The 16981-nt window shown below is 40.3% G+C and overlaps 1 protein-coding gene across 8 annotated transcripts in view; it reads right to left on the bottom strand.

Moving 5' to 3' along the window:
- The window catches only part of ABCB4 (ATP binding cassette subfamily B member 4), a 67055-nt gene that overhangs the window by 25354 nt on the left and 24720 nt on the right, over positions 1-16981 (bottom strand). For 5 of the 8 annotated variants that reach the window (XM_036328309.1, XM_036328304.1, XM_036328305.1 and 2 more), the window contains 5 exons: positions 16111-16236; positions 11673-11876; positions 11046-11216; positions 6710-6871; positions 1668-1844 (listed from right to left, as the gene is read on the bottom strand). In XM_036328309.1, coding sequence (XP_036184202.1) covers positions 1668-1844; positions 6710-6871; positions 11046-11216; positions 11673-11876; positions 16111-16236 — 840 coding nt within the window. Of the gene's footprint in view, positions 1-1667; positions 1845-6709; positions 6872-11045; positions 11217-11672; positions 11877-12501; positions 12629-16110; positions 16237-16981 lie in introns of those variants that run through there. The other 3 variants (XR_004970918.1, XM_036328311.1, XM_036328310.1) reach the window with 3 other exon arrangements.

Below are 16981 nucleotides of genomic sequence, written 5' to 3'. Positions count from 1 at the left end.
GTTTATCCCACGATGACGGTACTTGTGGAAATCTTGTCGACTGGCATTTTATCTTCCCTCTGAGCATTTTCCCCAAGAGAAGTTCTCGTCTGAAATGCCAGACTCCAAAGACTCTAGCAGCATAACTCTCAGGACAAATGAGAAATAGAAAGTGAATACTTCCACAGCCAACAAGGGGGAAATTGTTTATCTTACTTGTGATAGATAGCTCAGGTCTACGACAGCTCGAGTATTATCCGTCTTTCTATAAACACACCAAGCTTAAGACCTCTAGAGAGCCCCTGAAACTTCTGCAGTAAATAATATTGTGGGCAGAGAAAGCCGGATGCCAAGAACTCTCAGTAGGCTTCATTTCTTCAGGCCAACACAAGAGTAAAAATAAACTCATCCTTTATCAATAAATAACACCAAAATGTATTCTCAAACCATTTCTTGAAATAAGAAAACATCTTTCTTAGGAATGGATTCCCTCGCTGTTATAAAAGTTTCTGTTAACTTGAATAAATAATTTCCCAAGTCTTGCCAGGCCAGTGTGGCTCAGTGGTTGAACATTGACCTATGAACTAGGAGGTCACAGTTTGATTCCTGGTCAGGGCACATGTCCGGGATGCAGGCTCAATCCCCATTGCGTGGGGGGGCGGGGGGAAGGGGAAAGGGAAGGTGGTGTGTGCAGGAGGCAGCTGATCAATGAGTCTCTGTCATCATTGATGTTTCTGTCTCTCTCCCTCTCCCTTCCTCTCTGAAATCAATAAAAATATGTTAAAAAATAATATCCCAAGTCTTCAGGTGAGAAATGTTAAGAAATGCACAATTTTGCTATTCCTGGCCATGCTCTCCTTTTTCTTAGGAAGAGAAATCCAATCTAATTCAGAGTGGCCATACATACAGCAAAAAGACTCCATCTTCAACCCTTCCTTGTAGCTAGGTTTGGCCCTGTAATTAAGTCACTACCAATGGCATGTAAGTAAAGGATTGTGTTATATTCTAGAAAATCTTTGTTTCTTCCTGCTGCTTGGGACACAGATGTGACGGCTGGAGCTCCAGGAGCCACATCATTGAAGATGGAAGCCACATGCCAGGATAGTGATGATAAAGATGAAAGGAGCCTGCAGCCATGGTAACTGTGAGCCACCATTCTTGCCCTGGGTTTCCTAGTAGAGGTAATTGAATGTGATCCTATCTAATAGAGTATGCAACTACCAGAGCCTCTGACGTTAGACGAGCCTTGCAGGCATGCTTCATTTTATTACACTTTGCTTTACTGCACTTCACAGATGTTGTATTTTTTTTTTTTTTAACAAATTGAAGGCAAGACCCTTCACCCCCAAAAGATTACTACTCGCTTTATTGCGGTGATCTGGAACCAAACCTGCCATATCTCCGAGGTATGCCTGTATTTATCTCTGTATCTCAAAGATGAATGGGATATCTAATTTTAATGTAAGCATTTAAGCACAAAGACTAAGTTGTTTCCACTGGAAATTCATTTTTAATTATAATTGATTTCAACTCATTTTCAAGAACATTTAACATCTGAAATTTCCTTTTCTTAAGAAGAGCATGGCTCATAATAGGAGTCACCTATGCCTGCAGGATACTAGCAAGGCTAAGAATTTCAACAGCAAAAACACACAATAAAAGATTTAACTTAAGTGAAAACAACTTACAAGTTCATTGGTTTCCACATCAAGGCCATTCTGATACCTTCGTGAATTTCTAAGGCTTTTATGAGTAGAATTCCTAAATATGCGAGATTTCCAGCCATTTGGGGCCATACCCGGGGCAGCCTTTTCATCATTTAGTTCAACTTCAAATTCTTCTGACTGGATCTGGCTTCCTGATGTCTGAAAGAAGAACAAAATGTTAAATTGCATGTGTGTATGTGTGTGTCCAGACCTACGTAACCTACAAATTTAGAACTATAAAGACATTTTCAATATTATATGTGTGAAGACAGATTCCATAACAGCACTGCAATCAGCTGGAAAACTGTAGAAGTGTATCAACACATGGAAGTTAAGAAGGTTAAAAAGGAAGCTTAAATTCGATTTGACCAATATGAAAATTGGAGTATAAAAGTATTTTCTGAGAACTAAAAGGCAAATTTTCATCATCTAGCAGGTATGTAGGAATTCCCTCAATATGTTAAGAATCCAGAAAACAAGGCATGGCCACCACGGAAGGGAAGAAAACAAAGAAACATTACCAAGGGCTCACTTTTAAAGCGACGGACAAGGAAAAGCTGGTCAATCCCTCACATGAGGCAAGTAAGCTGCTTTCCTTGACTGAGTGCAATCAGCTTTCTTCCTCACAGTCCTGCTCAGCATCACACCTCACCCCCGGTGACCCAACCTGCAGGCTCACCCTCATTGCAGGCTTTGGGATTAATTCTCTCCTTAAAGGGGGAGGGATGGGTAATTTAAGGACCTCTATCTAGCTTAATGCCAGTGAGAGAACATCAAGCCAACCTTGCTATAGTCTGATTTTTGTCTAGTTCCCTGTTTGTTTCCTCCATGTCCAAGTACACATCTTCGTGGTTTGTCCAGGACCCCAGTCCCTGCAGTAATGACTTGTTCTTGCTCCTGCCCTTCATGTTCTGGCCCAACCCGATCCTATGGCTAATGCCTTACTGCACCTATGGTACCCTGTCTATCTTGAGCTCTGCACATTATCTGATCCTAGCTTTTCACTTGTGTTTTCAACACCCAACAGAATATTGCCCCTGTGCCTTGAACCACACTACAAAGGTATGTTCTGCTAGGTGGAGTTCCTTACTTGCTTATAACTAGAAGATGGTTTTATACTGTCTCCCCACAAAAATCCAACCTACACTCAAGGTGTAGTCTTGTAACTGACCCCTGTATCCTCACTTCTCCCTACTCACACACTACTACCAGACTCATTTTCATAAAAGGTTGCTCTGCTCAAATTGTACCCCAGCTCAAAAGTCTTCCACAGCTCTCTGCCACAAACTCAAGCCTGGCTCCGCCCAAATTCAGTTCATGGCAATTCACACTGGACCACATCTCAGGAATGCCTCCCCTTACCTTTTCCTCCTTTTGTATTCTCACCCATACTATCAAGGATAGTTCTTCCATTAAGCCCATTCTGATTTTAGCCTCCTCTTACAATCAAATGAACACTACCCACCCATACTACTTTTTCTGGGCATTGCCCAAAGCCCTCATTTATTGGGTGCTGAGGTCTACATAAGTATATTTCAAACCAATAGCCCTCATTTCTTACACCTTGAATATACTTCAGCTGTCTCAAATATTTAATTGTAAAAAGTAAAACAATAGCCCTGGCTGGGTGGTTCAGTTAGTTGGAGCATCATCCCATACACCAAAAGGCTGCAGGTTTGATTCCAGGTCAGGGCACATACCTAGGTTACAGGTTCAATCCCAGGTCAAAGTGTGTATGGGAGGCAACCAATCAATGTCTCTGTCTCTCTCTCTCTCTCTCTCTCTCTCTCTCTCTCTCTCTCTCTCTCTCTCTCTCTTTCTCCCCCCTCTTCCTTTCTCTCTAATCAATAAAAACATATCCTGTGGTGAGGATTAAAAAAACACCGGTAAAACAATAAATGTTGATAGGAAATATGGGTGAATATCTTTTCAAAGAACAATCCCAAATCCTGAAGACATGGAAGAAAAAAATCTAATTACGTACAATTTAAACACTTCTTATGGTAGCCAAACAAACAATAAAGGGAAATTGAAAGCACAAAGTAGGAAAAAATATATTTAATATGTGCAAGAGAAAAGCATATTTCCTTTTAATGCAAGGTATTCTTATAAATGCATAAGAATATTATAAACAACCCAACCAAAAAAACAGCCTAATACAGGAGAAGGTTCTTTCACAGAGGAAAAAATACAGATGGACAATATGTGAAAACATGCTCAATTTCATGAATAATTGAGGAAATATGGAGTTACCATTTAGTTCTTTTAGGCTATGAAGATGAAAAATAAATATCAAATAGCTGTCAGCAGAAGGATTGGTTATGGGGGAATTTCACATTTCTAAGATACTTAAGTTTAAATTTTTAAAAAATGCTTGGATTTTAAAAAATAAGAATGGCCCTAGCTGGGTTGGCTCAGTGGATAGAAAGGTCCCGTGTTCGATTCCGGTCAAGAGCACATGCCCAGATGGGGGCTTGATCCCCAGTAGATGTGCAGGGGGGAGCCAATCAATGATTCTCTCTCATCATTGATGTTCTATCTCTCTCTCCCTCTCCATTCCTCTCTGAAATCAATAAAAATATCTTTAAAAAAGAAAATATAACAAAATTCTAAGAAAAGTAAAATAAGAATGCATTCCATTTATAATCTGAAAAAATTAAGTTATAGTTAAAAGAAACAACTAAGAACCAACACTCTACCTGGAGATCATTCTGCTTAGAAACAAAACCAAGATGAGGCTCTATTGACAATATGTTGGTCTTTGGAGTTTGAGGAAAAGAAAGCAGGGTTAGCGGGAGCCTTTCGTAAGCCCTCAGGCTCACTGTGGCTCTTTCCTCCATCTCTCCGACAGCACCAGCAAGTCAAAGGTAAGGCAAACTCAAGTCAGAGGTGGGAAAGGTGTGGGCACCAAGACCCAAGGACTTGCCCAAGCCACTGCTTAGGTGGCAGCAGCCTGTTCAGGCACACCAGGCTTTAATCATACAGCGTTTCCTAGGAAAGAGAGCTAAGGGGAGAAGCTATAGAAAGGTCAGAGTGGTCCTATCCCCTTGGCAGTCTCCCAGCCTAAGTCCTGGTGGGAGTGCAAGGTCATTCCCTCAGGGACACAGAAATAGGCCAGCCAGGGGAGAAAGTGGCTACTTCATTTAAGGACCCAGCAGCAAATAGGAGACACCATGATCCATCCCCTCCTGCTGGAGAACATTCTCTGGCAAAATGAAGCATGAGTTATCACACTTTCTATCATTTCATTGGGTATTTTCACTTCGGGAACTTTTTACATTTCAATAACTATCATGTCTCATGCATCTATTTTGTGTCAGGTGCTAAAAAATTAAATGACAGCCTATTGAGACATAATTCACATTCTATAAAATTTACCCCTTTGAAGTTTTTTTATTTTGTGTGTGTGTGTGTGTGTGTGTGTGTGTGTGTTTTAGTATATTCAGTGCCTATTTCTTAACCTTATAACAATGTTGCATGGTAGGTTTAGTGTTCCAAACGTGGAAACTAAGGGTCAGCGGAGTTGATTTACTTGTCAGAAAATAAAGCAAATTTTTTACTTAACCTTTTTGACCCACATGCTTCAAGAGCAATATTTAGAATAGAGAAATACTGGAAAGAAAGCATGTACCCAGCTTTAGAGAAATGACAGAGCAATTAATTACACATTAATGTAACGGACTGCTAAGTATGCATTAAACTCATAGTATTTGAATGATGTATATCTGAAAAAGAACAAAAATATATATGTACATACTTATGTCACAATTATAGCAAAGCAAATGCATATACCTTTATAAATATAAGAATCCTGTTTATAGGATAAAATATTTTTAGGGTATTTATTTTGCAAAGTTAAAAAGTGAGTAAGCACAATAAAATGTCTTGTTCAATAAGACAAACCAATAAGTCCCAATATCACCTGTTTTAGGAATTAGAGTGAATCATTTTTAACAAAAACAAACTACAGGCATACCTCACTTTATCACACTTCACTTTATTGTGCTGCGCAGATGGTGCAGTTTTTACAAATTGAAAGACCCTCTACCAGCAAAATGATTACGATTGCTTCCTTGTGATACTCTATCTTGGGGGTCCGGAACTAAGCCCTCAAATCTCTGAGGTATGCCTGTATTCACTTCCTAGATTTATGAGTCTTGCTATTGGTTTTATTAGAATCATCTGGGAAGCATTTTTTAAAAAATATATTTTATTGATTTTTTTACAGAGAGGAACGGAGAGGGATAGAGAGTTAGAAACATCGATCAGTTGCCTCCTGCACACCTCCTATTGGGGATGTGCCCGCAACCCAGGTATATGCCCGTGACCGGAACTGAACCTGGGACTTTTCAGTCCGCAGGCTGACGCTCTATCCACTTAGCCAAATCGGTTAGGGCTGGGAAGCATTTTAACACATTGTATGCGGGAAACGTGTTTACACGTTTTACGTATTTATACATTCTACCAGTGTAGTAGAGCGCGGGACACGTATTAATATGTTTTTTATAGACTAGCGGTAGAATGCGGGTAACGTATAAATACGTAAACTAAAGTTATCGTAATTTTACTGAACGTTGCCATTTGCGCAAAAAATTAGCAAAAATGGCCCATGCCACCTGTTAGCGCGCGATAAAAACTACCCGCAAACAATGTGTTAAAATTACATAAAACCTCCCCCCATCGCTAGAGATCCTGGCCTTGCCCTCCTACTCCTACCACCACTCTGAGCATCCCTAATCTTATGGTGGAAAGGATCTGTTAGTTTGAACATGCTCCCTAGGCAATTAAGAATCTCTGTCCTAAGGAATACGTTCAAAATGTTTTGGGCATTTTCATCCTCTCCACTTCTCTCTTTCAGGACTGTTTCACCGATTCTGAACTAAAGTCTCAAATGCATACTTTTAGGACTCCCCCTGAATACCTCCTACTCTTCACTATGGCATTAGCTGTCTGATATTTTAATCGATATGTACAAATACTATATTGAGGAGCCAACAGCAGCACACTTCCCGGGAGGCAGATACCTGCATGTTAACCAGCTTGAAGTACAGCCCTTCCTTCTTCATCAGTTCGCTGTGGCTTCCTTGCTCCACGATGACTCCATCCTCGAAGCCGGCGATGACATCTGCATTTCGGATTGTAGACAATCGGTGAGCGATCACAATGGTGGTCCGGCCTTCTCTGGCCTAAAGGGGACGAGGACAAACACATGGGGCAGCAGGTTTACAAAGGCGACACACTGTCAATTAGCTGGCACAGTTAAGCACTGGGATGGACACGCTTGCGGTTGGTGAGACAGGAGCTCACCCCATCCCCATGCCGTGTGATTAGGGCACAAAGGCATCACTCCTCTAGTATATACATAAAAGGTTAAAGTGAGACTTGAGGTCTGGACCAGACAGAAATCCAATCCTTTCAGCATAGGGATGGGTAACTGGAAGCCTAAGGAGTGTCAGTCTTTACTCAAGAAATAGGAGAAAAGGTTTGACTCTTCTCAAGTGTGGTCATACCTGCCTGAGGAGCCCTAGTTCTGAGCTATATGGCATGCTGGAGACTTCTGTTAGGGAGTGGTTGCCACATATGCCTTCTCCAGAGGTTTCTGCAGGGTTTCTTCTGAAGTTGCCTGATTTTACCTGTAATTCTCATGGACTGCATGTTGGCGGTTTAGGCAAAAATATACCTTGGGGTCTGGACGGTTCAAAACATGGTTCAAAGTCCATCTGAATCACAACCTCTGGAGTATGGCTAGTAACTTTTTAAAAAAAATATATTTTATTGATTATTTTTTACAGAGAGGAAGGGAGAGGGATAGAGAGTTAGAAGCATCAATGAGGGAGAAACATCGACCAGCTGCCTCCTGCACAACCCCCACTGGGGATGTGCCTGCAACCCAGGTACATGCCCTTGACTAGAATCGAACCTGGGACCCTTCAGTCCACAGGCCGACGCTGTATCCACTGAGCCAAACCGGTTAGGGCTGGCCAGTAACTTTGATTTTTAACAAGGGCCCAGGTGATTTTAAATGCATGTTAAAATCTGCAAATCATCCCTTTAAGTAGTTCAGTGAATGGGCATGCTGGCTTGGTGCGTTTATTCATGGGAATTTAAAACCTGAAAAATGCTCATCAAATTATTCATGCTATGTTATTTATAATCGTTACGCTTCTTGATACTCTAGAGATTGTCAAGAATTAGGTTAATGGTGTCTTTTTCCCCCCTATGTGATTTATTTTATTTTTAATAAGGTTTATTTTGCTTAGTCCCTTCACCTTTTTCACCTAGCACCCCAAACTCCCTCTCCCCTGACAGCTGTCAGTCTGTTCTCTGTATCTGAGTCTGTTTCTATTTTGTTTGTTAGTTTAACACTCGCCAGGTATTTAATACTCATCTATCCATGCTGTTGCAAAGGGTAAGATTTCCTTCATTTTTATGGCTGAGTAGTATTCCATCGTGTAAATGTACCACAGCTTTTTTATCCACTCATCGACTGATAGGCACTTGGGCTGCTTCTAATCTTGGCTATTGTAAATAACACTGCAATGAACACAGGGGTGCATATATTCTTTCTGATTAGTGTTTCAGGCTATTTCAGATATATTCCCAGAAGTGGAATCTCTGGGTCAAATGGCAGTTCCATATTTAACTTTTTGAGGAAACTCCATACTGTTTTCCACAGTGGCTGCACCAGTTTGCATCCCCACTAGCAGTGTACTAGGGTTCCCTTTTCTCCGCATCCTCACCAGCACTTGTTTGTTGATTTATTGATGGTAGCCATCCTGACAGGTGTGACTACTTCTACTCTGAGGTAATAAAACCTCATTAGGATAGTTATTAGAGTATAACCTAATTCAGCTAAGGAAGTAAATCAAAAACAAGAGGCTACATTTATAATAGTCAAAAAAGTGGGACTAAGCCACATATTCATCAGTTGATCAAAGAGTAAATGAAATGTGTATGTCCATACAAGAGAATATTATTGCATCGTAAGAAGGAATGATACTCTGATGCATGTTTCAACAGGGATGGCCTTGAAAACATGATGCTAAGTGAAAAGAGCGAGTCAAAAAGACCACACATTGTATGATTCCATTTACATGGAATGTCCAGAATAGGCAAATCCATACAGACAAAAAGTAGATTAGAGGTTGCTATGGCTAGGGTGAGTGTAGAATGGTGAGTGACAGCTGGTGGGTTCAAGGTTTCCTTTTGGGATAATGAAAATATTCTAAAATTATATAGTGGTGATGGTTGCAAAATCTTATGAAAATACTAAAAACCAATAAATTGTTCATTTTAAGAGGGTAAACTTTATGGTATATAAATTATATCTCAATGTTTTTGAAAAGAGCAGCCATGAGCCCTAGTTGGTATGGCTTAGTTGGTTGGGTGTCGTCCTGTGCACTGAAAGGTTGCTGGTTTGAGTCCCCATCAGGCCACATGCCTGGGTTGCAGGCTAGATCCCCAGTAAGGTTTGTACAGGAGCCAGCCAATGGATGTTCCGCTCTCACATCGATGTTTCTTTCTCTATCTCCCTCTCCCTTCCTCTCTCTCTAAAAATTAATGAAAATATTTTTTAAAAAGGGCAGTCATGAAAATTATGAACGTTTTTCATGAGAAGGGAATATCTTTAGCAGATAAAAGCTACAGCAATTAAAACAGTAAAATTCAGGGGAAGTTATCACATGAATAGGCAATTTGATCAATAAAACAAAATAGAGTCCAGAAATAAATATAAAACATTTAAGAATTAGTATAGGATAAATATGGCATTCTCTATCAATAGAGAAAAGGTAGATTATATAATAAACTAGAGGCCTGGTGCATGAAATTCGTGCACTCAGAGGGGGCGTCCCTCAGCCTGGCCTGTGCCCTCTTGCAGTCTGGAGCCCTTAGAGAATGTCCAACTGACACTTAGACCTGCTCCCTATGGGAAGTGGGCCTACGCTGGCAGTCGGACATCCTTTACGCTGCCACAGAGGCAGGAGAGGCTCCCGCCACTGCTGCTGCGCTCACCAGCCGTGAGCCTGGCTTCTGGCTGAGCGGTGCTCCCCCTGTGGGAGTGCACTGACCACCAGGAAGCAGCTCCTGCGTTGAGTGTCTGCCCCTTGGAGGTTAGTGTGCATCATAGCGACCAGTTGTTCTGCTGTTTGGTTAATTTGCATATTAGCCTTTTATTATATAGGATGGTATTGAGCCAATAGTATAGCCACCTGGAAAAAAATTAATGTGATCTTTCTACATCAGTCTTTACTCTAAAATTTTAAACTAGATGAATTAACTAAATGTAAAAGAGTTAAACCATAAAAAGAGATGCCGGGGTTCTTGTCCCAGCATCAAGGGCTCAGGAATCTGGAAAAGGGGCTGTGCATAGGAGAATGCATGTGGGTACAAAACTTTGTGGTTATTGGCTTACCTTACAATTTCAAAATATCAAATCCACTTTTATATTCTTTAAGATCTTATATTGAAAAACCTATTATTTATTTTGACAAATAGCTGTTATCTATTGAGTCAAAAGCTAATATGGTCATTACTTTTTTTTTACTGTAAACATGTATTGTCTCAATGAATTGGATCATGATAATATTTATTTAGGCTCTCCTATGTGCAAGGCACTGGATTACATGTTATATAGATACAGATATGAAACATTTATTAATGTTGCCTCTTAAGGGGTTTATTCTTCCTGGGAGAGAGAAGGCAAATAAATAAATAGCTAACCACAGTAAGTTGGTGCCACATGAATCTGGTTTTTACACTCCGTTGTTATTACAGTTGACATCAGCACTGATGCCCAAAGGGTCCTAAGATAAGGCTCTTCTTGTGAAGCTTCAGCTTAAATGTGATAGAAAGATTTAGGATATCTGACCCAGGAACATGAGCTCAGCATCCTTAAAATGTGCTGCTTATTTATTTGTTTAGACAAATACAAATTGAACTTTATTTCCAGAAAATCATCCACTCGCCTTCGTGAGTAGATAAAAATGATGTTACTGCCTACAAAATAAGGCAATTATTTTGACTGTTTTTCAGCTGGACCAGTGTCTAGGTAACCATATTTTTTTGGTACATTTTTACACAACTACTTTGGATCAAAGCAATGACCTACCTGCAAGGGAAAAACAAAGATGAGTGGCTCAATGCCTAGGCCTGGATTTCAGCTCACTGTACCTTGGTCAGCAAGCCAGATAATGGGCCATCCACCTCTCTGCAATGTGACCCGACAGAGGGGAAATCAATAAAGCTCCACGAGAGAGCTTCGTTGGCTCTCATGTGTTTCAATCTGGACTTGCAAAGCATTAGGAAGAATTTTCAAAAACTTTCAATCGGCTGGTCCTTCAGCGTTTAGTGTCTACCCACCTTATCCAGAGCCGCCTGTACCTCAGCTTCACTTTCAGTGTCCAAGGCTGACGTGGCCTCATCCAGCAGCAGGATCTTGGGGTTGCGAACCAGGGCCCGAGCGATGGCGATTCTCTGTTTCTGTCCGCCACTCAGCTGCGCCCCTCTCTCTCCAACCAGGGTGTCAAATTTCTAAGCAGAAAACATGAAGGAGCTGTGCTGTTAAAGTTCTTTCTCTTTTTTTTAGAGAATTTTTGTAAGAGTTTATTTGAGCCAAACTGACATGTGCTGGGGAGCAAGATCTCAAATGTTCCCTAAAATATTTTAAATAGAAAAGGCTACAGAGTTTAGAAATTCATGAAGACACCATGGAGCATCATTTTCACCATCACAGTGAGTCATAAATTATAATAAAATTAATGAATACTAACTCATAAAAACTACTAATGCAGACTCTGTATAAAATTTTATGTGATTTGTGTACCAGGCTCTACTCCTTAAACTTCCAACTGAATAATTCAAGGGACTTACCCAGCAAAGTTGGACAACCTTGTATCTCAAACATTATTAGCTTAACCTTAGAAGAAAACTCGGTTGCGTGAGGTGAGATTCGAACTTTGAGGGCAACTGCATTAACAAAGCTGTTACCTGTGGTAATTTCATGATAAACTCGTAGGCGTTGGCGTCTTTGACAGCTTTCTTTATGTCATCCATGGTGACATTTCCACGGCCATAGCGAATATTTTCAGCAATTGTGGTAGAAAACAGCACTGGCTCCTGACTCACCACTCCAATGATTTCCCTCAAATACCTGACGTTAAAGGTCCTAATATCCTGGCCATCTATGCTAATCTGGAAAAAAAGAAGAAGAATATTTTCATTAAATATTTGAACCATTTGATATCTAAAGCATCAAGACTGTTTTTAAAAACTCTTTATTATTGAAAGTATTACATATGTCCTCTTTCCCCCCTCATTGCCCCCTTCTAGACCACCCCTGCTCCCCACCCCAGGCCTTCACCACTCTATTGTTTGTGTCCATGGGTTATGCATATACATGTGCATACAAGTTCTTTGGTTGATCTCTTCCCGCACACCCACCCACCCTTGCCTTCTCTCTGAGATTCCACAGTCTGTTCCATGCTTCTATGTCTTGGAATGTATTTTGTTCATCAGTTTATTTTGTTCATTAGCTTCCACATATGAGTGAGATATGTGACACTAGTCTTTCTCTGACTGGCTTATTTCAATTAGCATAATACTCTTTCATTGGTTATGAAAAAAGTCTTAGCTAATATTGAACTTATTTCAGTGGTTAGAATGAGAATGGAAATAAAAAACAATGTGCAAGAATAACAATAAAAAGTATATGTTCTCCTGATATTTTCCCCTTACATATACAGTTTTTTCATGGATGAGTACTTCTCCATAAACATTTGGGGTTATACAGTTTTGGCATAGTATTATTTTTGCTTACCATTAGTAAATGTGAATAAAAGTCCACTTTCCTACCCAGAGTCTGCATATCGTTTTGATGGCATTATGATGTTTTACTATATGTAATACACCATAACTTTCTTTAGCATTTTCCACCTGCTAGACATTTTACTTCCTTCAAGAAACACTGTAGGACAGTCATTGTAGAAGTAGAGAATTACCAGGCTGAGGAGTGTGACTTACTTTTTCTTCTCTAATAACACCCTGTAACAGTTAGTGATATATGTTGGTCATTTATTATTTGCTGAATAAAGGTTGAATAAACAATCCTCTAAGAAGATTTTAGAAGGATGGCTATTGCGGTGCAGGAGTATGACTCAGCCCAGGGTTCTGGGCGGCTGTCCCCTGGGCTCCCTCCCCAGAGCCACAGGCCCCAGTCTCTCCTCACAGGAGTCCAGGCCGCTCTGCCCTCCCTCCACTGGAGCCCAGGGTATTAACAGCTGAAGGTCAATCTTTCTCCAGTGCTTCTGCAGTTCCCTGGGACCTCATTTGAAACCACACGTGTAACTTGATAACAGATTCAGGCCCACAGCCTCCACATGAACAAGTGGAGTAACAGTTCATGCTGAGAGCAATGAGAAACTTTCTAATCTGATCAAAACATTCATTCTCGAGGCCTGCAAACAAGACCATCCATGTACTAAACAGCCGAATGAAGTTGAGTATAAAATGAGTATGTGGTAGTGGTGAATAGCTTTTAAAGACAGGAACAATGAACCTGATTTAAACTTGATGAACCTCTAACTTTCTAATTTCAAAAGAGGAAAGTTTAGTAAATGGAGGATAAAGATTATAGTGCCTAATGAATTCTAAAGCGAATATTGATTGAACTGTCTCTATTGTTATCTAGATATTACTTGCTAGATAATGTTGCTACAGTTAAATATATTTTCAAATGCTGGAATAAATACTTGCTAAAACTTGCAATTTTTCAAATTGTTAATTGGTTGGTATAAAAAGGATAAGTGAATACAAATATCTTTCCCAGTATAGCACATTAATAAAGGAAATTAAAGAAGACAGATAAGTGGAAAGATATTCTTGTTCATGGCATGGAGGAATTAATATTGTTAACATATCCATACTATTGAAAATGATCTACAAATTCAATGAAATCCCTGTTAAAATTCCAATGGCATTTTTCACAAAAATAGAAAAAAAAATACAAAATTCATATGGAATCATAAAAGACCCTGAATAGTCAAAGCAGTCTTGAGAAATAAAAGCAAAACTGAAGGCATTACATTTCCTGACTTCAAAGGGATACCACTGTAATGAACCTAGGTATTAATAACAGGAAAGGAGCAAAGGGAAGGCCAAATATTATAGGCATGTCATTTGGGCAGCTTCACCAGGAAGCTAAAGCTTTACACTCCCCAGGGAGCCACCTGTCTATTCCCTGCAGACTGCTAGGGGAAGCAGGGAGGTAGATGCATGCCCAGTAAAGTTAGGGGGGCTAGTAAAGGTGCTTGCTCTCAGTCACACCTGAGAATAGAGGTCACTGGTCAGAAAGGGCATGGCCACTGCAAGCGTGGGAAGATTGGGGATATTTAATTCCCTGAACAAAGGAATTCACCCTCTTGGTGCCTCTTGGTTGACTCCTGGCTTGCGGGACTTCCTCCTGCTTCCCTGAATTCATCCACATAGTGGACTAATGGACTGCAACTAGCCTGATGCTGAACATGGAATGTTGGTTGACTCCCGGCTGCAAAATGGAATGGAAACTCTGGACACTGGCTTTGCTTTTAGCTTTACTGAATCTCCAGCTCACTTCTTCCAGAACTAGGCTAAAGGGAATGGGACTTGGGAAACCCAGGGATGTAATGCCACACAAATAAAAATCATTCATCCTCCTATGCTAGTCTCAGAAAGTTCTTGTTCTTGAGATATTGTAAGGACTCCAGCCCCAGCACTCAGTGGGGACAGGGATACCTCAACATCCTCAATACACAAAGGTATATTACAAAGCTGCAGTAATCAAAACAGTATGGTACTGGTATAAAAACATACATAGGTACTGGAAAACAACAACCCCGAAAACATAGACCAATGAAACAGAATAGAGATCCCAGAAATAAACACACACATATATGATCAACTAGTATTTGATAAGGGTGCCAAGAACACACAATGGGGAAAGGAAAATCTCTTCAATAAATGGTTTTAGGGAAAATAAATCTGCATACTCATATGTAAAAGAATTAAGTTGGACCCTCATCTTACACCATACACAAAAAGTAACTTGAAATGAATTGAAGATTTACATGTAGGTCCTGAAACTATAAAACTCCTAGAATAAAACATAGGTAGAAAGCTCCTTAACAATGATCTTGGCAATAATTTTTTGGGATATGACACCAGTAGCACAGGCAACAAAAGGAAAAATAAACAAGTAGGACTATATTAACCCATGAAACTTCTGCACAGCAAAGAAAAACATTAAAAAAAGACAATCTATGGAATAGAAGTAAATATTTGCAAATCACATACTGATAAGGAGTTAAAATCCAAAATATATATGGAACTCATACAATTCAATAGCAAAATAAAAAACAATCTGATTTAAAAATAAACAGAGGAACTAAATAGCCTTGTCTTTTTTTTTTCCAAAGAAGCCACCCAAAAGATCAACAGGTACATGAAAAGGTGCTCAATATCACACTAATCATCAGGGAATGCAAATCAAAACCACAATGAGATAACACTTGACATTTGTTAGGATGGCTGCTATAAAAAAGACAAGAGCAGAGAGGACAATGAAGCAAGTGGGTCAAAATATAAACAATTAGTAAACCTGAAGGGTAAAGAGTAAAGTGAGTTCCCTGCTTCCAACTTTTCTGTAAGTTTGAATTTAACATTTTTTTAAATCCTCACCCGAGAGAGAGAGAGAGAGAGAGAGAGAGAGAGAGAGAGAGAGAGAGAGAGAGAGAGAGAGAAAGAAACATCAGTGTGAGAGAGAAATGTTGATTGGTTGCCTGCTTTAAGCGCCCTGACCGGGAATTGAACTTAGGTATGTGCCCTGACCAGAATCGAACCCATCACCTTTTGGTGCATGGGATGATACTCCAATCCACTGAGACACCCAGACACTCAGAATTTAACAAAATATTTAAGAGGTCAAAAATATATACCCTAGGCTATTACTGTCCCTCATATCCCCAGAAGTTTCTTATGAGACTATCCCATTTTTCCCTTCTGATATTCCAACATTTGAGAAAACTGAACTATCTCTGATGAATTTAATTACTGTTCAAAGATTTGTTGTGGCCCTGATTACCAAATTGTCAGCAAATGAGATATGAAATAATTTTGACCAAACCCAATCACTCATCAAATATAATTCTCTCAGTGGTTTGGATGACTGTTTCTGATGATGTAGTAGGTTATGAGGCACTAAGTTGGAACTGAAAAGAGTGTTGTCTAGCTTCTTTGGCTTTTATCATTTTGAATACCTTTGTTAAACTAGCCCTACCCCTTGTACCAAAATTACATTAACATGCAAATTTTTTACTAAAAAAAAATAAAAAATTTCAAAGGGCTAATTGGCACCCAGCTTCCCAATTTGGAGAACTTAGTTCTTCCCACTTACCATACCCTCATCAGGGTCATAGAGCCTCTGGATCAGCTGCACTGTCGTGCTTTTCCCACAGCCGCTGTTCCCAACCAGGGCCACCGTCTGCCCGCTCTGAACCTGCAGGTTGAGGCCCTTCAAGATCTGGGAGGAAAAGAGCAAAAAAGAACACACTTCACAGCAAAGTCCTAAAAGGGGAGTAATTTGATTCAATGTTAAATTTGAAAAACTATGAAATAGGCCCTGCCCCCATGGGCCCAGCGTGACTGAGGAGTTGGGTTTCCTCCCCCAGGCCACGTGCTCCTGTGGGTGCTCTGAGCAGCACAGAGCCTGCAGACCGCGGCCCTGGGGCCTACGGGTGTGTGGCATCAGGAGGCAGTGCACCCGCCCCAGTCTGCCCTCACTGAGTAGCAGGAATGGATAACAACAGAAAATGGTATTGGATCAGTGAGAATCTGCAATTTTGCACAGGAAGCGTTGGGAGGCGTTGTTTACTGTAGTCTGTCTTAAATTGGGACAAAATTGATCAAACAAGATGAATTTGGTGCTTAGGAACGTGTGAAAGCTGCTAGCAAACTCTATTCTCCTCTATCAGAAGTAACTGCAATTAATGCAGCTCTTGCAGGGAAGCCAGGACTTGCCAGCACATCTTGTCATGGAGATGGCTGGCTGACCAAGATGACACTGAGTAACCCTGCAGAACCAGATGAACCAATGAGTGAAGAAGCATGTGAGAAATACATAAAATCTATCGAGGAGTGAAAATGGAAACCCCCTCCACTAAATAAAGTTGTCCAGCATAGTTGGCTAAAATTAGTTGTGGATAAAAGATTTAGCAACTTTTAGCAGTACCAATGGAAAAAGTAACTACAACAATGCAACTGGAAGA

Source organism: Myotis myotis, unplaced genomic scaffold (genome assembly GCF_014108235.1).
Source record: "Myotis myotis isolate mMyoMyo1 unplaced genomic scaffold, mMyoMyo1.p scaffold_m19_p_11, whole genome shotgun sequence".
Lineage (NCBI taxonomy): Eukaryota > Metazoa > Chordata > Mammalia > Chiroptera > Vespertilionidae > Myotis > Myotis myotis.
The sequence above is the reverse complement of the archived record's forward strand: the minus strand, read 5'-3'. Positions and strand labels throughout refer to the sequence as shown.